The sequence below is a fragment of the Pleuronectes platessa genome, chromosome 21 (genome assembly GCF_947347685.1).
Source record: "Pleuronectes platessa chromosome 21, fPlePla1.1, whole genome shotgun sequence".
NCBI lineage: Eukaryota > Metazoa > Chordata > Actinopteri > Pleuronectiformes > Pleuronectidae > Pleuronectes > Pleuronectes platessa.
In genome coordinates, this window is record NC_070646.1 from 2,561,654 (window position 1) to 2,583,519 (window position 21,866).

At 41.9% G+C, this 21,866-nt stretch overlaps 2 protein-coding genes and 1 pseudogene across 2 annotated transcripts; all 3 read left to right on the top strand.

The window, feature by feature from the left end:
* The first annotated feature begins 621 nt into the window (after positions 1–621).
* LOC128427235 (5-hydroxytryptamine receptor 3A) lies at positions 622–4,536 on the top strand. The gene is made up of 9 exons (XM_053414331.1): positions 622–631; positions 1,085–1,245; positions 1,687–1,796; positions 2,201–2,370; positions 2,498–2,658; positions 2,980–3,190; positions 3,405–3,557; positions 3,750–3,856; positions 4,315–4,536. Exons 1-9 carry the CDS (start codon positions 622–624, stop codon positions 4,534–4,536), a joined length of 1,305 nt encoding a protein of 434 aa, XP_053270306.1.
* Positions 4,537–5,918: 1,382 nt separating this feature from the next.
* Positions 5,919–10,783, top strand: LOC128427236 (5-hydroxytryptamine receptor 3A-like). Its single transcript, XM_053414332.1, has 11 exons — positions 5,919–5,942; positions 6,035–6,098; positions 7,171–7,331; positions 7,796–7,840; positions 7,944–8,053; positions 8,595–8,764; positions 9,137–9,294; positions 9,686–9,896; positions 9,966–10,169; positions 10,396–10,436; positions 10,553–10,783. The coding sequence occupies exons 1-11, from the start codon at positions 5,919–5,921 to the stop codon at positions 10,781–10,783; spliced, it is 1,419 nt and encodes a 472-aa protein (XP_053270307.1).
* Positions 10,784–15,443: 4,660 nt separating this feature from the next.
* Positions 15,444–21,494, top strand: LOC128427238 (5-hydroxytryptamine receptor 3A-like; annotated as a pseudogene).
* Positions 21,495–21,866: the final 372 nt, after the last annotated feature.

Genomic DNA, 21,866 nt, shown 5'->3' on the forward strand with positions numbered 1-21,866 from the left:
AGCTTTAGTCTCTGCTGCTAAAAGAAAAAGCTGTAAATTCACATTATCTTTGTGTTCAGATGGATGACTCCCCCCCCCCCCCCCCGCCTGCCTTTCCTATAGTGTTAATCAACATCACTCACCCTGTAAACCAATCATCTGCAGCCCCACCTGCCTTCAAAATCAAAACATGATGTATGTTCACCCCCCCCCCCCTCTGCTCCTCTGTGAGCCAATCACAGCGTCCGTTTGTGGCGTCCCAAAGAGGGAGGGGTTTCTTCTCAGGAGGTCGTTCATAGTGTCCAGCGGAGACACAGTGGGTCTGGTCTCACAGCAGGGACACACACACACAGACACACACACAGACACACACACACACAAAGCTGTAGATATGGTTCCTGTTGTTTTCTTCGTCTTCATCTTCCTCACAGGTAAGATCTTGTCTTTTATGATGATGTTTGAATCTGGAAAAAATGTCAAATTATTATATTTCAGGTTGAACTGTACTTGAACTCCCACTGTGAAACATTTATAACGAATATCAAATGAACTAAATACACATTATACTGTAGTTTGAAGCAGATATGTGTTAATTCATGTACTTGTTCATGTGTGTCTTCTAATCAACTGTTTCTATTGATCATGGAAAAACGTGTGTTTATTGTCTTTAATGATTCTAATTGTTTCCAATAGATATTAATTTGAACACATTTTGACCTTCAAGTCCCTTTGGCTTCACTTTTTGTCGTTCATCTTAATTTCCAGTCTCTGGGTCTGGAAATTCAGGTTCTGGTAGAGACAGTCAAATATATCTAGATCTTGCAGTTCTAATTAAACTGTACAGTAATGAAAACTTGAAATGTCCTTATAGCAGCGTACAACTACATCAAAATGTGTTATAAACTTTTTCTTAATGATTATACATGAATGTTAAATACGGGGACTTGAAATAAAGTGTTACGAATGAGAGATTATGAAGAAAAAAACTCGAGAAACAAAATCCTAAGAACCAAAAGCTGCTCAATTTTGAAATCTACACATAGTAATGTCGTCTAAAAGTCGATGATAATTTGATGCATCGTTATTTCTCTGTGTTTTACTGCAGGTGGGACGTCCTCGGAGAAAGTGTGCAATTACCACGAGGTCCTGGAGTATCTGAACCTGACCAGGGACAACAGTCTGTATAAACTGACCCGGCCCGTTCTGGACCACACGCACCATACCACGATTCACCTGGACGTCCTCCTCTACGCCATCCTGGCTGTGGTACGTCCGTCAGGCAGCTCTACCGCTGAACTCTGCCCGGCTGTGGATCAGTACTGATGAGTCTGTGTGTGTCTGTGTGTGTCTGTGTCTCTGTGTGTGTGTGTGTGTCTGTGTGTGTTCATTCACAGATCGAGAAAACGCAAACTTTCATTCCTTTTATCTGGGCAACGATGGTGAGTTGACTGAGTGAAACCATTGGACTGTTAATTTAAATGGATGACATGATGGTTCACAAGAAAGTGAAGCCAAAACATATTGATCGCCCCCTGGTGGGTGGCAGCAGTACGGGCATCTTTATTTACCGTGCATGAGTGAAACTTTCCAGTTTTTTATTTGGATTATTTAGATGTAAAGCGTGATTTTGCATTCATGTTCCAGTCCGTGTGTTATTCTGTATTTAATGTGACTTTAAACGTGAGCTCACTTTTACATTTACCACAGGAGTGGAACAATGAATTCATTTCATGGGACCCTGCTCAGTTCTGTGGAATAACTGGGATTTCAGTTCCTAAAGACATGCTGTGGAGACCAGACTTGTTCATCTATGAGATGTGAGCGCACACACACACACAGACACACACACACACACACACACTCATACACACACAAACACACACACACAAACACACACAAACACACACAAAGTGACATTGTTAAATAAATCATTGCTTTGCTCTCACCAAAGATTGTGTTTGCTAGAGGATGGACTGATGGGTTATTTTTCTTTGTTAAACATGAAGCTATTAAACATTGTGTAAGTTAATATCTCTATATCTACACCCTGTGTGTGTTCACGTGACCTGCATGAGTGCTCACTCTGATTAACGAATACACAACGGGCTTCATACTATTGTCTGGATGAGCAGTGAGGAAACATGATCCTGTTGATTCACTGTTTGGTTCAACGCTACACAAACACAACCTGAAAGGATTTTTGTGTGCGTCTGACCCTCAGGATACAGAAAGATGACTCCAATCAGAACCCTTACCTGTATGTGGACCACAAGGGGACGGTCACATATGAAGAGGACATCAACGTGGTCAGCACCTGTAGAATGGACGTGCACAAGTTCCCCTTCGACACACAGAGCTGCAACATCTCCATCGGCTCGGCAATAAACTGCAGTGAGGGAGAGGGTTATTCAGTAACACTGATGTATTTACTGTAACTTTTGCTGTTTCCTTAACTTTCTATTTTATGTTTGAAAGCTAATTAATGATGAGTAGCTTAAATCTCCTCTTCTCTCCAAAGTCGGGGAGATCCGTCTCGCTCCTTCCTCCAACTCGTCCCGGGCCACTAAGTTTTCCCGCGAGGTGTTGAAGACTCAGGGCGAGTGGGAGTTCCTCCATCTGTCCGTCAGCAACAACATCCTCACCTTCGATAACCGTTCGTTCGAGCAGCTGGTTTACACTGTACGCACACTGTACGCACACTGTACGCACACAAACAGTCAGGTGACAAAGCACAGGACCAGTCTGAGCAGAGTCCGAGCGAATCACCATCTTCGACACAGTGAATAAATCGATATCTTTTTAGACGAGTGAGAGTCCAGAGGTTTGGATAATCTCAATCAAAAATTCCTTATTTCATGATTATTAGTTGTCTCATGGTATTATGGTTTAAATTAATGGAAAATAAAATGTTAAGATTAAAGTTATATTTGATGCATAACTCAAATATCCAGAAATGTGTGTATCCACTTGATGGATCTCATCTGACCCTGTTTTTACTAGTTCACCATTAAGCGGCGGCCCCTCCTCCACGTCATCAACTTCCTGTTGCCCATCCTCTTCTTCTTGAGTCTGGACCTCGCCTCCTTCTTCATCTCGGACCACAGAGGAGAGAAGCTGGGATTCAAGGTCACTGTGCTGCTCGCCATCTCCGTCCTGCTGCTCATCCTGAACGACATCCTGCCCTCCATGTCCAACAGGACTCCGCTCATAGGTACAACTGGACTCCAGCTTCAAGAACCAGTGCAGCCAAGTTAGAGAGGCGATGACTGAAAACCCAAATAAATCAAAACACTCTGCATTTCTAGATATAACCATGTTTAAAGAATCTAGATGTTTTTTTTCTGGTTGGACTCAAATCTCAAACTCTATGATGGTTCTCACAGCCCTGAAGGAAACAGAGTGATTGTCTGTTTTCCTCCTTCCAGCCACCTACTGCATCGTGATCTTTGCTCTGATGCTGCTCAGTCTGCTGGAAACCATCTTGATTATATATCTGATGGAAATCGACTCCCAACAGAGGCTGAAGAACGACCAGGAGGACCAAAAGGAAAAAGTCAAAAGTGACAACGGTAAAACAGGCGAGACCCACACATCCGTGACAGGAGCAGATTCCACACAAGCTTAGGATCCACAAACTTAACTTTCCAAATCAGCGACTTCATTTAAACTCTGATTGACAGATTTTTTCTGTCTGTGCCTTGATTCTTTCATATTTAGTCACAAATATAAAAAATGTGTATGAATCGTTTTTGTTATTTTTGTGTTTTCAGAGAAGAGAAGTCGGATCTTCTGTTCATGCGTCTTCAAAGCGCCAGAGAAAGAGACTGAGATGCTGCCGGTGGTGGAGGAGGTACAGGATCACAACTTCAGATTCATTGTGAACATGCAACAGATTCAAATCTGGAGGATTCAGTCATATGCATTATGTTAAAGTTTTTACTATTCTTCACTCTCTGTAATGCTTATTTATATCAAAATTGTTATCACGGAAAAACTATTCTATTTTTTCTGATATTAGGACTAAAAAAATCTATTATTTTATTCCTAAGTCGTCATCAAACCCTCATGACATTGAAATATAACATTTATATTTTACAGTTTAATAATAAACATTATCACATATAACTATAAATATAGACACAGAAGATACTTTCATCAGCCGACAGATAACATTGGTCAGGTTCTATTTATTATATGTAACCACAGAAAGTTTGAGGTCATGCAAAACTATGAAAGACAAAATAATATTACCAAAATATAGGAAACGTGTCTGTGGATGCAAGTTATTAACATGTGCCTGTGGTTGTGTGATATTAACATGTGTCTGTGGTGCAGGGCAGCATATGTGTGCAGTCGAGGGAGTCTCGTGTTCTGCTCTTGATTCTGGACGAGCTGCAGGAGCTGAAGAAAACCATGAGTCTGCACCTCAGCCCCAGGGAGGAGGCGGGGGGGAGGTTGTTCCTCTGGGCCACAAGAATCAACAGAGGGTTCTTCATTTTCTACGTCACCACCGTGTTACTGTTTCTGTCCCTGCTCTTCTATAAGTGGAGGAGCTAGAAACGTTCAGTCCCTCCCTGTAGTGCCTCAGTTTCTGTATTGTGTGTATTTCATGTGTTTGGATGTTGTTGTGAATTCAGCTGAGATCATCTGTCATTTAATCTTTCTGTTTAAAGATGTGTAATAAACAATCCATGTTGGTTCAAGGCCAAACATTTAATATTGAATAAAATAAACTTTAATGAATTTGAAGAAATTCCGTGTGGTCTGTTCACAAGAGAGAGACGGACGGACACGCCTCCGGCCCCTGGCTGTCACTGCAAGAGACAGTTACCCAGGATGCACCTTGATGTGGTCACGCCCACCAAAGAAAAGACTTGAGCTGAGTCTAATTTAATCAGGATGATCAGTTTCAACAGATAAAGGAGGAAAACCTTCTCCTTCCTCTTCACATCCTTCACTTGGTCCACGTGGTTGAAACGAACTCGCTGACCTCGATGACTCGTCAGGTCGCTGACATCATCTCTTCAGTCTTCTTCCCCTCCGCAGCTCATCGTTCAGTCTAAACCAATCATGTCCACGTTTAACTGCGTTGTCACCATGACCCTAACAAGGTTAGAACGTCAACCCAAAGACAAGCTGAGCAAAATTGTTTTGTTGCCTGAAGTTAATCAAACTTCACGTCTTCCTACACGTCAACTTCTGTCGTTCTGAATCGTCGACATGAAAACTTAATTGGATTCAATGAGTCAAATTCCACTCTGACCCCGACAGCTCACTCTGACAGGTTCCCCCTGACGCCACCAGGGGGTGGGCTCAACTTTGAGATGATGGACTTCATGTTCTGGCTTTATTCTCAGAATGAAAAGTCAAAGTTAATGATTATAAGACTATAAAGATTCTGAAGAGTAAAATAAAGATGGATTTAGTCTCCTGGTGGAAAGTTTGGATCTACCTGAACTGGATTAGCCTCAACACAGTGCACTGATATAATGCTGATGCCAAGTGTGACATGAACACATCGGAACATATTGACTCACCGTCTCAAAATGTAATATATAAGTAATCAATTTGGAGAAGTAAAAACTGTATGTTCCTCTGAAACCAGCAGAAAGTTTGTACAATCTAGTAAAGCACAGATACTACAAATGTTTTCTTACGTAAGTGGGTAAATGAAATGAAAACACAAATGAACAATCATCCGGTTCCTATGGAGAATAATTCATTAGCAGAACACAAATTAATAGAGCAGAATATATTAGAATTGAATATCCGGTGTTGTTGAAACTGCTCACATTTGAGTTTTTCATCCAAACCTGTGGGATTTGGGTGAAAATGTGTACTGGCTGCAGTTTCTTTAACTCGCCTCTCGTTCTCGCTCTAACAAACCCACAAAGAGCTGCTGTGGGAATGAGCGCTATCTCCAGATGGCTATTAGACTAATGACATTTGAGGAGAAAAAAGAGGTTTGGTAATTCAGTTTTTCCGGCCCTCTTACTGGACGAGGCTCTCAGATTCCAGGACAATAGTTTGAGGGCACACATTCGCAGAACAGTAGTATGACACAGGTGTCGCGGTCATGATGCTCTTCGGTTCTCTCCTCCTGCTCGTCTTCCTAACGGGTAAGAACACAACACCTGCAGATTCACTTATTTATCTGTTCAAACTGCTGTGGGAGCAGTGGTTCTCTAATGGTCTGGCTTCGGGACCCACCATCCCCCTTTAATGACAAGCCGCGACCCAAATCTAGGAATATTTGCAACTTCTCAAATGTATTTGATGAAAAGGTGGTGCAGTTTGAACCTGAGCTACAGAATATCACAGTATGCCAACACCAAAATGTTTGTTCAACCAAAACGACCAGCAGGGGGCGATGCTAGAGAGGGAAATATTCAGAATCAGAATCAGAATCAGAATTCTTTTTATTGCCATGTATATTTGCACATACAGGAAATTGTCTTGGTGTGGTTGGTGCACTTTACAAACAACAAATTAAAAAAAACACAATATTGAACAATATAACAATATAAAAAAAACAACAGTATATACAGTTAAAGAGTTACGTGCGGTTTTAAGGTGCAGAGATTGGTAATAGTGCCAGTAATATAGAGTTATAAATTATGTGCAAGGGTGGGTGGGGGCTGGGGGGGTTAGCAGAGTCAGTGTGATGCAGGGGGCTTGTTTGTGAGCCCCACTGCCATGGGGAAAAAACTCCCTTTTAAACTAAATTTTTTAACTGACTCAACAGCGCTTTCATGCACAAACATGAAATAGAAAAGTCAAGTTGAAGAAAATAAGGCTTTAAAGGACTCAAATTGTAAGAAATAACATTTAACGTCTTTTTTAAATAATAGATATTTGTTCTAAAACCTGTGTTATGTTTCCGGGGGAAATGCACTTGGACATATTACCTCAGCTGATCTCAGAGAGACATCCTTGTCTGAACTCAACAATCCTCTCATTAAGGCTCTTTGTGTGACCACAGACCCTGGATGTTACTCCACACATTTGTGAGCTGTGGTTTTAATGGTCAGATAATTTGACAGGCGGCGGATTCCCACCAACACAGTTGTTTGTCTAATGTCCTTTCTCCTAAACCATTTCTCCTCAACTTGAACTTCTGATTTACCAGAAAAAAGATGCAAACACGTGAGTGAGCATCTCACAGATTTCTCCTTTTCCTGTGCTCTTCAGACGACGTGTGCCCGGAGGAGAACTGCAGTTACCAGGACGTGTTGAACTACCTGAACACGAGCAGCAACAACGAGCGCTTCTCCATGAGCCGGCCTGTGAAAAACTACAGACACACCACCCCGGTGTACCTGGAGGTCGTGCTCTACGCCATTCTAGATGTGGTGAGCTATTAAAGAGTTTACACTGTTTTACAGGGAGAAACACAATTGTCACAATAAAGCATTTGTTGGACATTAATTAGATTTGTGTTTTGAGCTGTAAACTAGATTATATGTCCTTTTTTTTTAAAGAAACACAATAATCCCATTCATTACAAATCAACATATATTGGTTGAACTTTGCTCATGACGCCTCCGAGTGTTTCAAAGTGTCCGGGATGATGCTCATATATTTATACATGGAAAATACTGCAAGAATAAGTAATAAACCTGAAAATACGTTTTCATTCAATGAATTTAATTTTATTATCCGAAATCAGTCAAGTCCATCTTGTGAATTTTTAAAAGCTTCTTCTGAAATAAAATAAACTTTAATTTCTGCAATAAACCAAAAACATTCATAGAAAAAAGTATTTTTCTCAAATGAACCAATTTGCAACAATATTTACATATAATTCTGTTTGTAGGTTGAGAAAGAGCAGAAGTTCATCCCTTACGTTTGGACTGTCATGGTGAGTTCTGCAATTTATAAAATAAATAATTCTGTCCCTTGTTTCACGCTGTAATTTGTTTGTTTTCATATTTTTGTTCCTGTCTTGTATTATTTTCTCGAAGCGGTGGCACAACGAATACATTTCCTGGGATCCGAATCAGTTTTGTGGAATTGACAATGTTTCTCTGCCCACTGAACTTTTGTGGAAGCCAGATCTCACTATTGTAGAAATGTGAGTAGCACACACACACACTCACACACACACGCAGACACACAAGGGCAGACACTCACACACGCACAAAAATGCACACAGACAAGGATGTGTTCAGTGCATATATTGATTTTTATAAATTACATAGAAAGATGGAGTCATAATGGTCACAATGTAAAAGCAAAATTAAGAAAATGAACGCCAGTATCATATTTTCCAATTTGTTGATTTGACAGTAATGTGGACAGAACATCCGAACATTAGGTTTTTGCTCGGAAACGACATCACACACAACAGCTGAAGCATTTGGAAACACAACACTTATTCGTCTGAGTGGAAATGCTAGAAATAAACGCAATAATTAGAATTATCGCAAATGTGTTTTTATGACAAAGATGTCACAGCAGCTTCTCCTTAAGTTATCTTGCACGTATTATTCCTTATTTCCGTGCAATGAGGTTCACTGAACGTGTAAAGGAGTTTATCGTTGTGATGATATTGGTGCATGTGTAGTTTTTGAAGCAGCTGTGATGTTCACGTGTCTCCACATGTGTCCAAGCAGGACCGAGAAGGACAAAGCTCCTCCCAGCCCGTATCTCACCATCAACGCTAAAGGTGACGTGGAGGTTCAGAACGTCCAGATGTTAGTCAGCACCTGCAGGATGCAAATCTACAAGTTCCCCTTCGACATCCAGACCTGCAACCTCACCTTCCAGTCGCTCATACACGCCGGTGAGAGCAGCCACAAACCAATCCATCCATCCATCCTTCCATCCATCCATCCATCCATCCATCCATCCATCTGTCTGCCCGTCTGTCAGTCTGTTCATCCATCCATCCATCCATCCATCCATCCATCCATCCATCCTTCCATCCATCCATCCATCCATCCATCCATCTGTCTGCCCGTCTGTCAGTCTGTTCATCCATCCATTCATGCACCCATCTGTCTGTCCATCCATCTTCTTATACATCCATCAATCCAGGCAACCAATCCCTTGGTCAGTCCATTCTTCCATCCATCCATCCGTCCATCCATCCATCCATCCATCCATCCGTCCCTTTTGCTCCTCAAACAAACAGTTATGTCCTCTCTCTCCTCAGCTAAGGACATTCGGCTGCGAGCCAGTGACAACTCCTCAGAGGCCACCGAAGAGTCTCGGGAGGCGATGCGGACGCAGTACGAATGGTTGTTTATCAACATGACGGTCACACCCAGAAACTCCACAGACCTCCTCTGCAAAGACGTCCTTGTTTACACTGTGGGTATAATGACTCTGTTAAAGAACAGTTTGAGGTAGGGGAGATCGGGGTAATGTGAGACAGCGGGTAATGTGAGACACCCCCTGTACCTAGGCAATGGAACACATTTGTGGCAATGTGACCATTATGTTTTCAAGCCCCTCCCATTCCCCCCTTGCCATGAAGGAGAAGTTGGTGCTGGTGCTGTGGAAAGTATGGTTTTTCACAAAAATGTGTTTTTTGCATGTAAAAGTACATTTTCTTGCTACGACATTGAACAGATTCTAACTTGAGTAAACTTTTGACTTATTTTCCACTGTATTATGTGGATTGTAATGATTTTTAACTCTTTCGTCATGAGCCGTTGTTGAAGTTATATCAACCACCTGAAGCTTGAACCTCACTTAACAGATCAAAATGAAGAGGAGGTCGGCCCTCTACATCATCAACTTCATCCTCCCCATCCTCTTCTTCCTCTGTCTGGACTTGGCCTCCTTCCTGATGTCAGACACTAGCGGCGAGAAGCTGAGCTTCAAGGTCACCGTGCTTCTCGCCGTCACCGTGCTCCAACTCATTCTCAATGACATCCTGCCTTCGTCGTCAGACAGGATCCCGCTCATAGGTAAAGATATCATATGGACTGGACACATTGTTTTAGCGTGTCATGAATGACGCAGCGTTCTCCTCTCAGCGGTTTACTGTATCGGGATCTTTGCTCTGATGATGCTCAGCCTCCTGGAGACGATTGTGCTGATGTATCTGATCGAGAAAGACTCGGCGCCACAAGACAACGAGAAAAACAGAAGTATGAGGGACAAGTGTAACCAGGGCAAAGACAATCACAAGACCAGAGGTAAGTGTCACCAGCTGTTCTTCAACTCAAAATATACCCTGAGTACGAACTAGGTCTTTGTTACCAAATCTTATTTTGGTGTAAAAGAGGTATCAGACTAATGTTGGCTGGAAGGACATTACAATATAAGCAATGAGGCAGTGTGATCCAGAACAATATAAACTATCTTTATGTTATTTACTGTTTTTGTTATTTAGCATACTTGTTAATTATATTGTCTTTTCAGAGATGCACTCATGGACTCAGGGCTCGAGTATCTGTGATGTAGCTGGTGAAGCTCCTTCTGAGCTGCTGTCCATGGCCAACGAGGTTGGAAATGACTTAGAATCAGATTGCACTTTAATGCTCATGACAATGGACAGAAAATGCTGGATGACAAATACACAATCAACCGCCTAAACAAATCTACTGAACGTCTCTTGCAGCGTCAGAGCAGAAAGCTGGTGGGGGACGAACGGGTCCTGGAGACGGTGTCAGGCGAGCTGAGGGAGATGGAGAAAACTCTGAGTCTGATCCTCAGCAGCCGGAGAGACGAGTTCAAACCCTGCTACTGGAGCACAGTGGCTAAAAGAGTCAACAAAGTCGTCTTCATTTTCTACGTCATATCGATCACTGTGTTTTTATTTTGGCTCTTTTTAATGTGGACATCCGAGTGATTATCACAAACTATAGTCAAAGCATATAAGCATAGAATATAATTCAATTTCCCTAATAATCTAGTTTGCAATTGTTTCCAGAGCTGCTTTCAGACTGAACTGCATTTCCACAACTGTATCTGCTGCTCTACAGGCTCCGCCCCCTCGCCTGGAAGCTCCGGACATTCTCCCACTGCTTCTTCAAATGTGAAAGGCGATCTGGAAAATGTCTGCTCCCAGTGTTCGTCACATTTTCCTGAGTTCACGTCTGAAAGCGGCTCAGGAAACAGCACAGCCTTGAACTCTGGGATGGACATCTCACCTCCGACTACACTACAACTCTTCTATCTATAATTGAATTCACACTGAGAAGCAGCCAGAGATCAGCAGCCTGACGCAGAAACAAGCAGAGTTTTATAATGCGGAGATGCAGAGGAAATCTGCATCAGCGGTTCGTCTTCACACTATAACTATAACCGAATAACATATATTGTAGCATTCTACTCCATGTATTTGACATATTGTCTAAATCGTACATTTTACTATTTAATCTCCATCAAATTGTGTTATCTTGGGGACTTAATGCCAGTTGTTGCTTCTGTTTGAATAACACTAAGTCATATATCTATTTGATTGTGAATAAAGATGTACCACTTGGCTCCACTACCTCCTGTTGTACAGAAATAAAGCTGAAGTATCTCTGGTACATCGGAGCGGCCATCTTGTTCTTTCGACGTCACTCTGCACAAAGGAGTTGAGTCGTTTCACACACACACATTAATAGGGAACAATTTGGACTTGTTGTCCGACGCTCACATTGAAAAGAGCATTAATGGATTGATGAAATAAAACCCGCAGGACAACGCCCAGCAGTGTGTAATGGTCTCTCAGTGACCACAACCACTGGAAATTAGAACAGACACTTGTGAGCACCTTCTGATGATACACACACACACACACACACACACACACACACACACACATGGTTGTCAGCTATCTCAGTGAGGACACTCATTGGCATAATGCATTACCTAACCCTAACCCTTACACTAACCCTAACCAGTGGCGGACTCAGGGGGGGGGGGGCAGGGGGGGGACCGCCCCCCCTCGTGCCTCCTTGGTTGAAAAAGCGTGCTAAAGTGCCGTAAAGAGTGGCGAATTACGAGAGAAAATCCGATAACCTGCCCTTCTAATGCCCTTACAGTGCCTACATGGTTGAAAAATTGCTCTCTAGAGTGGTGAATATGAGAGAAAGTGCCTTATTGGCTGCCCTTTACATAGGAAAACAATTATTGAGTGCCCTCTATGGTAACCCTTCATACAATGAATTATGATGCCCTCTTTCTCTATTTCAGGACCACTCGATGTTACAGTTCGTTATGGCGACGCACGCCACATGAAAGCAACGCCTCTTTCTCATTCCCCTTTCGTCAGCTACCAAAGAGTGGAACGTCTGCACCTCATTATCTTACCACAACATGTTTTTTCGTTTTGCCATATTCTTGCTCTAGAGGGCAGAGATATCAGAGAGGCAGGAGATGCAAGGCAGATAGATGATAATGAAGATGAAGATATAAGAGAGAGACATGATGAAGATGATGATTATGAAGATGATGATGATGAAGATATTAAGGACAGAGAGGATGCAGGTGACGCTAGGGAGAGAAATGAAGAAGATGATGATGATGATGGTGACAGCACAGGCAGTGAAGACAGAGATATCAGAGAGCCAGGAGATGCAAGGCAGATAGAGGATCACAAAGATGAAGATATTAGAGAGGGAAATGATGAAGATGATACCAGGGAGAGAGATGATGACGACGAAAATGATGAAGTTAAGCCAAGCGAGGATGAAAATGATGACAGGGAGGGACATGATTCAATGGACACAGCATCAAATAACATGAATACTGCTCTTCTGTCGTCCTTACAATTTCCCACTGATCCAGCTCATGTTCAAAAGCACAGCATAGACCACCACTCTGGGAGATTTGTTGAGTTCTGTTGCTCTATTGGACCTTGTCAACCAGCTGTAAATTACCCAAAGACAGATGGCCGTTCATTCCACAGGGAGTGGTATCAAGATAATCCCTGGCTAGAATATTCTGTGGAAAATGATTCTATGTTTTGTTTTAGTTGCCGCCTTTTCTTGAAAGAGGAAAAGTATGAGAATAAAACAAACTGGAGAACTGTAGGAGTTAACAATTGGAAAAAAGGAACAGAAAAAATAAAGGAACATAAACAAACAGAAGCACATATGGTAAGCATGGTAAGGTGGAGCAACTTCAGACAAAGACCACTGGAAGAAGCTTTCAGGAGGGCAGACATAGAAGAAAAAGCCAAAAAAGAACAGGAGCGACAACGAAACAGGGAATTAATGACAAGGCTGGTAGACATCACACTGTATCTTGCACGGCAAGATGGGGCGTTCAGGGGTCATGATGAAAGTAGAACATCTTTGAACAAAGGACATTTCCTTGAACTTGTTCAGCTACTTGCAAAATATGATTCCACCCTCAAAAGGCACCTTGATGACATAAACCATATCCAGTCTCAACAGAAAAAACCACAGATGTCGCTGTTGTCCTATAAGACACAGAATGACATTATCAAGGCCCTTGCCACCTATGTCAGAAGAGTCATTCTCAAAGAAATAGATGAGTCAAAGTTATTCTCCATTCTCTTGGATGAGACCACTGATGTTTCCCATGTCGAACAAGTGTCCTTCGTTGTTCGCTTTGTCCATCAGATGGAAATCAAGGAGAGATTCTTACAAGTTTGCGATGTGACGGGAACAACAGGAAAGGAATTGGAGAATGTTGTAATGACACTCCTTGAGGAGAATGGACTGAAGTTGGAAGATGTCAGGGGCCAAGGCTACGATGGAGCTGCAAATATGAGTGGAAGCTACAAGGGTCTGCAGTCGCGAATTCAGAGCCATAATGACAAAGCTTTATACGTGCACTGCCATGCCCACTGTCTGAACCTGGTCTTGGTTCTTAGTGGAAAGTCTATACACATTTTTTGCCGGATCTACAAAACGCCATGCTGCGCTTGTTAAAATGCAACAGTCCATGTACCCTGACCAAAGGGTCTGTGAATTGAAAAGGCTGTCTGACACAAGGTGGGCATGCAGAGAAGACGCTCTGAGGTCCCTGAAGAAGGTTCTTTCTGCCGTCGTTAAGCTGCTTCGGAACATGGCTGACAGTGATCCACCAGACGCTGCAGCAGGTGATGCCCGGATGCTCCTGCGTAGCATAGATTTTGAGTTCATTCTATGCATGGAGATTACCACACCCATTTTCAATGAGACTGCCATCGCATCTGCTTCACTGCAGAAGAAAGACCTTGACTTGACAACATCATACACCATTGTGGAGGGAGTTATACAGAGAGTAAAAGCAATGAGGAAGGATGAGGAGTTCAAGGTCCTTTTTTCAAAGGCAAAAGGGAACTCAGAGGCAGCAGGAATTGAGGTTCCAGATGAAATTCCTGGACAAGCGAGACGCAGAAAGGTACACCAAAAGTACAAATACAGCACCAAATCTGCTACGGAGGACTACCAAGCCCAAGACCTGGAGGAGCACTACCGGGGAAAGGTTTTCTTTACCTTCCTTGATGCACTCTCCCAGGAGCTACACCGGAGGTTCAAGGGGAAGGATGAGACACCAACTGGGTTAATTCTTTCAGGCCTTCACTGCCTTACCATCCCAAGTCACTGGAAAGGCATGACAAATGACAGAGTTGCTCGATCTGTCAAAGATGTATGCAGATTTTATGATGTGGAGGAAGAAAATGTTGTCACCGAGCTCAAGGTGTTCCACTCATCATATGCTCTTCCCCCCAGCAACGTGAAAGCTGTGTTAAAGTGCCTGAAAGACAAGGATGTGCAATCAGTTTTCCCTGGTCTGACTTTGCTACTAAAAACATATGCAACAATCCCGGTGACAACTGCTTCAGTAGAGCGATCATTCTCTAAACTGAAGCTAATAAAAACCCAGCTCAGAAACCGATGTGAGGACCGGCCAAAAGGTCCTCACTTTGCCAAAATGTCCTCACTCTGTAGGTTGACTCAGGCTGGTCCTCACAAAGATAGCAGTACAAGGGCTTACACACACACACACACACACACACACACACACACACACACACACACACACACACACACACACACACACACACATTCACACACACGCAGTATGAAAGGACCACAACTTAATGCAGGATGAACCTCTAAACCCCCTTTGACACTTAGAGCTGCAGCTGTAACTGATTATTTTCGTATTGTATAACCAATGATTCATTTATGTTATGTGTTATTACTGATAATTAGAAAGTAGTTGTTCTCCATATGCAAGAGCACGGAAGTTCCAATGTGAAAATGAATAATGTATTATTATATTATTAAGTGGATAATGGATGGGAGCAGTAGAAGAAATTAGTTGGACTGTGATTATCTGCCCAGTGGGGGAGTGGTCAGTGGTTCCTAATGTTTCCCTCCTTTGGTGTTTCCAAGATTCAGGAAAGAATAAAACGAAGTGCTGGACTCTCAGTGTGTCCGTCCCTCTGCCTGTGAGACGAGCTGGAGTTTTCACTGCAGAGTAAAGTTGTTAGACGGCTACACACACACTTTGCCTTCACACCTCCACCCACACGGTCCTGCTCCTCTGCTGCTGAACTCATGATGCTCGTTGGCTTCTTCTGCCTGTTCGTCCTCTCGGGTGAGTTTTCTGAATCCAGTCTAAAGAATAATCTGCTGAAGAGTTAATTCCTTGATATTTTAAAGTTTTAATGTCATTTTGAACTCTACAAAGTCAGTGTCAGGCTTTGAAGCTCTAATGTAAAAGTAGAACTAAAAAAAGATGATAATAGTACATAGTGTATTGTTTGGTTATTATTATATAATACCAATAATTGTTTATCATATAATAAAATATATATATTTTTGTATTTGTTTAAAGATATTTTCAAAAATATGTGTCCATATGTAAGTTTTTACATCTAATGTGATAATAGATCCAAGATTAGGGAAATGGTTTTATACACGCTAGAACAGATGTCTACTTTTTAATGAAATGTTTAGATGGTTGAGTTAATCAATTATTAGATATTTTTATATTTACTTTATATTTTGAGTTCCGCTAAATAACATCAATCCACCTCCAGAGTGTCAGATTAAATACATCTGGACAAATCAACAACCAACTGTAATTTCTCCTATTGCAGTCGGATCAAATATCACTCTTCAATTAATATTGAATTAAAAGTTTTCGAGTGCTTTTGTCTGAATCAGGGTTTTTCAGACTGAGTGCAGCTTTGCAAGGATTCTATCAACACGCATTAGTCTCTGTCTAACAGATGGATCTCAAATGGAGAAGCTATTTAGACAGACACCAAAATTATTCAGTGGTCAGCTGCCTTGCCACCTGTCGCCAACATCCCATCTCTGACCACAAGTTCTAGATGTTTTTATTGTGAGCTGGTGATAATTATATGGACCGCTATCGGAAGTTTGATAAAAGATTCATAATCCTCATTTGGACAGACAAGTCTTTTCTGTCCCGGGACGATTATTTACCTGCAAAACTCAAAGTGCATTGTAGAAACTGAAACAGCTTTTTAAGATTTTACCATATTTACTGTACTTTTGTGGTCATTTGCTGTATTTTAAAGGCCTTTATATGCAGAAGAATTGTAAATTACATATGTTTTTTCCCCTATCTTTATTAAACAGCGTTGTCTTTTAGTTTGAGAGCAGGATTTAAATAATCCCACGTTCAGATTCAGTGATGCTTTCACTCAGAGTCTCTGCTTGTTCTCAAACTCTGCGGTTGCACTCGTATTCCAGTATAAAACAGTATATTCGGCTATGATTCATGCTTCTACACAAATAAACATTAATTTAAAACAACAAATTCAATGGATGTCGACACAAACAAAACAGAAAATGTTTCTCTCACATATTTTTACATCGTTTCTCTCTCTCTCATTTCTTTCTGTCTCCCGGTTTTCAGCCGTGGACGTGGCGTCCTCGGAGAAACTGTGCAGTTACCAGGATGTTTTAAACCACCTGAACTTAACCAAAAACAATGAGCTGTTCTACATGACCCGGCCGGTCAAAGACTACAGACTGACCACTAACGTCTCCCTGGACATTCTGCTCTATGCCATCCTGGACGTGGTGAGTGTGTTTTTGTTTCAGGAACTGTTTTATCCTTGGCAGGGTGTTAGTCGTCCTTTGTTTGGTCATGAATTAGCATCTTTCTGTTTAAAAAAGCATTTTTATGATCATTTTGCTGCTTCACACGTATGTTTTTGCTTCTTCATAGAGAGAAACTGACCAGACCTTCATTCCTTACGTCTGGTTGATCATGGTGAGTTTTCTTTTTTTTATTTATCCTCTCTTTGTTGGAAACTCAGATCTCCCTCCCCTCGATATGTTCCCTCTCTGCTCATTCTGGACTTTGCTGTTGGTTTTTCCCGTGTAGTCGTGGGAGAGTCAGCACATTTCATGGAATCCAGAAGACTTCTGTGGTATTGAAAATGTTTCTATTCCCCATGAAGTCTTATGGAAGCCGGATCTCACCATTGAAGAGATGTAAGTGGCAGATTGATAGCATACTGAGACAGTGGTTGGATTCAAGGGTGTTATGTCACTGTTGAGTGGTTTTAAATCAAACAGACCATAATATCTATGATTTGTGTTTGTAGGACAGAAAAGGATCGAGCTCCTCTGAGTCCTCACCTCACGATCAGAAGTGACGGACTGGTCCATTTGCAGAACGACCTGGTGGTGGTCAGCACCTGCAGGATGCACGTCTACAAATTCCCCTTCGATACTCAGAGCTGCAACCTCTCCTTCAGGTCCATCATTCACCCTGGTGAGCCACACACGCACAAACACACACACACACACACACACACACACACACACACACACCGCCAGATTACTACATACAATCTGTGTTGGGATATAACAAAGTACATTTATGTTTGGCTACTTTTCACTTTTACTCCACCACACATAGCAAATAGCTGTAATTTCTACTACAGAGACACTTTAACTAATGTGAATGGTTTCCAGTAGCATCATCTGATGGATTCTTTATTAATATGATGAGTTTTTACAATATCTGAGTTAAAGAAATAAGGCGCAGTGGACGATGTAAGACACCGTTGCATTAGAAAGCTGCAAATGAAAACAACTGTACTTTATTTGTACTTTTACTTCAGTAAAATGTTTGAGTTCTTATCTCAGCACTGCCTATGTTACATATTTTGTTTCTTAATCTGCCAACGTCACAGTTTTATGACAGTTTATTCATAATGTTTGTTTATCTTCCATCTCAGCTACGGAAATCCATCTTTTTTACAACTCCAGCTCTAAAGAGGCCACAGAGGAATCCAAGGAGTTGATGCGGACGCAGTACGAGTGGCTGTTCAACAATATAAAGATCTACAGTGAGACCATCAACTCGTTTGGCTTCGACCAAGACGTCATCATTTACACTGTACGTATCACAGGCTGCAGTTTAATTCAGGCCCCAATAGTTGTAGGATTGAATTTTGTAACGGGCACATCCATAAGTCAGAGGTAGGATCCGATGCACCTGAGCTCACACACAACAGTGAGGTCAGGTTGTGCTGGAGGACTCATACCACTGGAGTGCAGCAGAGACGAGACTTTGAGGATATCTAGAGATTGTCCACTTTGTATGAGCTGCATTTTCTCTCTCTACTTTGTCTCTGCCTTTTTGTCTCTTTCTGTCCTTGCGTTCGTCGCTCTCGTTGAAATGTTACACAGCTTCTTGATCTCCATTTGTTAAACATGACAATTTTAGAAAGCAGGACCCAAGCGCACCACCTACACAAGCTGCAGAATTGCCACAACTAGAATTAAACAGCTGTCACTCAACATGATAAAAAGCAAGAGCAGCTCGTTGCAGGACGACTTTGTGGCGTGAAGCTGTGAACGAGTTTCTGCAGTTAAATCTTTCTCAGACGCGCAGGAGCTGGAAGATCAACTAACCGATATCATTTGACAGATCAACATGAAGAGGAGGTCCATCCTCTACATCGTCAACTTCCTGCTACCGGTCCTCTTCTTCTTGTTTCTGGACTTGGCCTCCTTCCTGATCTCAGACAACGGCGGCGAGAAGCTGAGCTTCAAGGTCACCGTGCTGCTCGCCGTCACCGTGCTGCAACTCATCCTGAACGATATCCTGCCGGCCTCGTCCAACAGGATCCCTCTCATTGGTAAAGGATTCTCAGGGATAAAGAATTGGACACATTTCATCCAGTGTGTAGTTATTGATCTGTAAAATGACACCGCCCTCTCTCTTCAGCGCTTTACTGCATTGGGGTTTTTGGTCTTATGATGCTCAGCCTCCTGGAGACGATTGTGGTGATGTATCTAATGCGGAAAGACTCTGAGCCTCAAGAGGACAAAGCGGAAAAAGACAGATGCCTGAAGGAGGACAAACGAGGCAGAGTCAACTTCCACAACTGTGAAGAAGGTGAGATTCACTGAAGGCTTGAATATCTGCACATGAAGTGTCTCCACTAAGGTCACTGTGAAAAGACGGTAGGTTGAATTCATGTTTTCAGCCCTGAGGACAGTTGGACGCCTGCAGCTCGTTGCAGCAGCTGCTGTCAGTTAGATTCAGGAAACCGATATCTGTGAGTGTTTGTAAATATTTCATCTTTTATGTGACTGTTGCCTTGGTGGAGTTTTCACTGACATTCTAGTTAATTATGTAATTGCTTATAATCACTTTCTTGTATGTGTTCTTCCAGAAGAGAAGAAATGGAGTCAATGTGATTTTTCTGCTGATGAAACTCCAGCTGAACGGCTGAAGGTGTGGATTTCATGACACTTTACATATGAACACACGATAGTTCAGCCTTCAACTCATAGACTGTAAAGAAAGATGGACGACATGACGGCTCTCCAACAGTAGCAAAGACCCTGTCTCCACCATGTTAGCAGATGGGACATGGACCAAACTAAAAAAAGTCAAAGCACAAATAATGACATATCATGACTGACATCCATCTTTGTTTGCAGTGTCTCTGCTCCAGCTACATAACACACAAACAACTTCAAAAGTGTTTTAGGTGAAATAACCTGAGTTAGAACAACTAAGTTGTATTTAAATCTGCCATCACTCTCAGAATACTGTAGGGGAGAGCGGGGTAATGTGGGACATTTTTTACATTTGCTCCCCTCTAGGCGAGCTAAAATGATATATCAGTAAAATGTACACATTTCCCATTAATTCAGGATGTTTTCTAGCAATGGAAATGATCAGAATGTCTTCAGGACAAAGGGCGGTGAAAATATGATTGTTTTAAAAAAAGTGGTCTTGTGTCCCACTTTACCCCGGCTTTTTCCACTTTAAAACTACCATAACAACACATGTTGTAATAGTTAAAATCCCGACAGCTAGAATGACAACCACTAATAACGGACTAGTCACAGAATCATGGGGATTGGTCAATTAAGCACATTTATGATAATTATGATTCATGTGATCTCTTGCACACCCTAGCTTACCTGCACATTGTTTCTCTGACCAATTGGCAGGGACAGGGATATTGTTTTTCTCTGCGTATTCAAATGCCAGTTCACGGCACTTAACTGGAGCAAGGCCATGGAACTGGTCAGCTAGTTGTTTCAAGTGTTTGGCTCCTCCTCCATCTCATCTGTGAATATTCTCTTTACCTCAGCTACTGCACCCCAGGCTACTGATTTTACTTCCCCTCTCTCTTTTTTCTTTATGAATCTTTTGAGGGTTGTCTTATCAATATTTCTATCCCTTCCAGCTTTTCTTAAGGTCTTCTTTCCTTGCATGACGTCAGCGGCTGCACTCTCCATCTCTGCGAGGGGTGCTTGGCCCCCGGTTGTCTTCCTGGTGTATAGTTTCTTGGCATGATGGCTTTTCTACAATGTTTATGACATTAAAAATAAAACATATGTAATGTAATATAACACTAAAATATGTTTAAGACTAAACTTAACTTGTGCTTCATGTCTCACTTTACCCCACAGCATTTGTCTCACTTTACCCCACAGCCACCGTTTTAGAAAAAACAACATCTCTTATCAATTCAGGCTAATCTTCAGCTAGCATCAATCACATGGTTTTATATGTTGGAAGTTCAACATGTATGATATAAATGTTTCTACCTGATTCAATTTGTTTTGACACAACAGTTGATTAAGTTCAAAGCAAGAGAATTTACTTTTACATGCAAAAAACACATTGTTGTGAAAAAACATACTTTCAACAGCACCAGCAACAACTTCTCCTTCATGGCAAGGGGGGAATGGGAGGGGCTTGAAAACATGATGGTCAAATGCCCACAAATGTGTCCCCTTGCCTAGATACAGGGGGTGTCTCATATGACCCGATGTCCCACATTACCCCGATCTCCCCTACTGATAAATGTGTACGTCAAACCTCACAGCTGACGATATGTTTGGGTTTCCCGGTTTCAGCTCAGCAGCAGCCGGATGGTAGACGGGTCCCCGAGCGGTGAGAAGCTCGCTGATGATCTGAGGGAGGCGGTCGAGACACTGACTCTGCTCCTCAACAGGAAGGAGGAAGCTAAACCCGGCTACTGGACCAGAAAAACTAGAATCATCAACAAAGTCTTCTTTGTTTTCTATCTCACAGCTGCCACGCTGTTTTTAGTCTTTATGTTCTTCAACTGGCAAACAGAACATTAATTATTACGTTATACTGATGATCCCTGCACATCTAGTTGGATTAAAGGTTCAGTTTGTAGAATTTGGTGACATCTAGTGGTGAAGTGTCATATTGCAGCTAAATACCCCTCACATCACCTACCCATTCTAGGGTAAAAGATTATTTTATATTCAATTACCAATTATCAGATTCCTTTCACCTAAATCTTACACACTGGACCTTTACCTAATTATATTCTACCATTTAGCAGTAGATTTATATATTTGAAATAATGTACATATTATAAAAAATAAGCATGCCAATGATAACAGATTTGCATCATACATGCTGTCTCAGGTTTAGGTATAATCATAAAGCATGAGTCTTTCCTTGTTGTCTGCATCTGCTGCATC

Excerpts from the sequence above, each read along its gene's own strand:
- LOC128427236 (XM_053414332.1), top strand. The coding sequence starts at position 5,919 with ATGACATTTGAGGAGAAAAAAGAG. Across the intron at positions 7,332-7,795 it reads TCTACGCCATTCTAGATGTG|GTTGAGAAAGAGCAGAAGTT; the intron begins GTGAGCTATTAA and ends TTCTGTTTGTAG. Across the intron at positions 10,437-10,552 it reads TGCTGTCCATGGCCAACGAG|CGTCAGAGCAGAAAGCTGGT; the intron begins GTTGGAAATGAC and ends CGTCTCTTGCAG.
- LOC128427235 (XM_053414331.1), top strand. Across the intron at positions 1,246-1,686 it reads TCTACGCCATCCTGGCTGTG|GAGTGGAACAATGAATTCAT; the intron begins GTACGTCCGTCA and ends CATTTACCACAG. Across the intron at positions 3,857-4,314 it reads ATCACAACTTCAGATTCATT|GGCAGCATATGTGTGCAGTC; the intron begins GTGAACATGCAA and ends TCTGTGGTGCAG.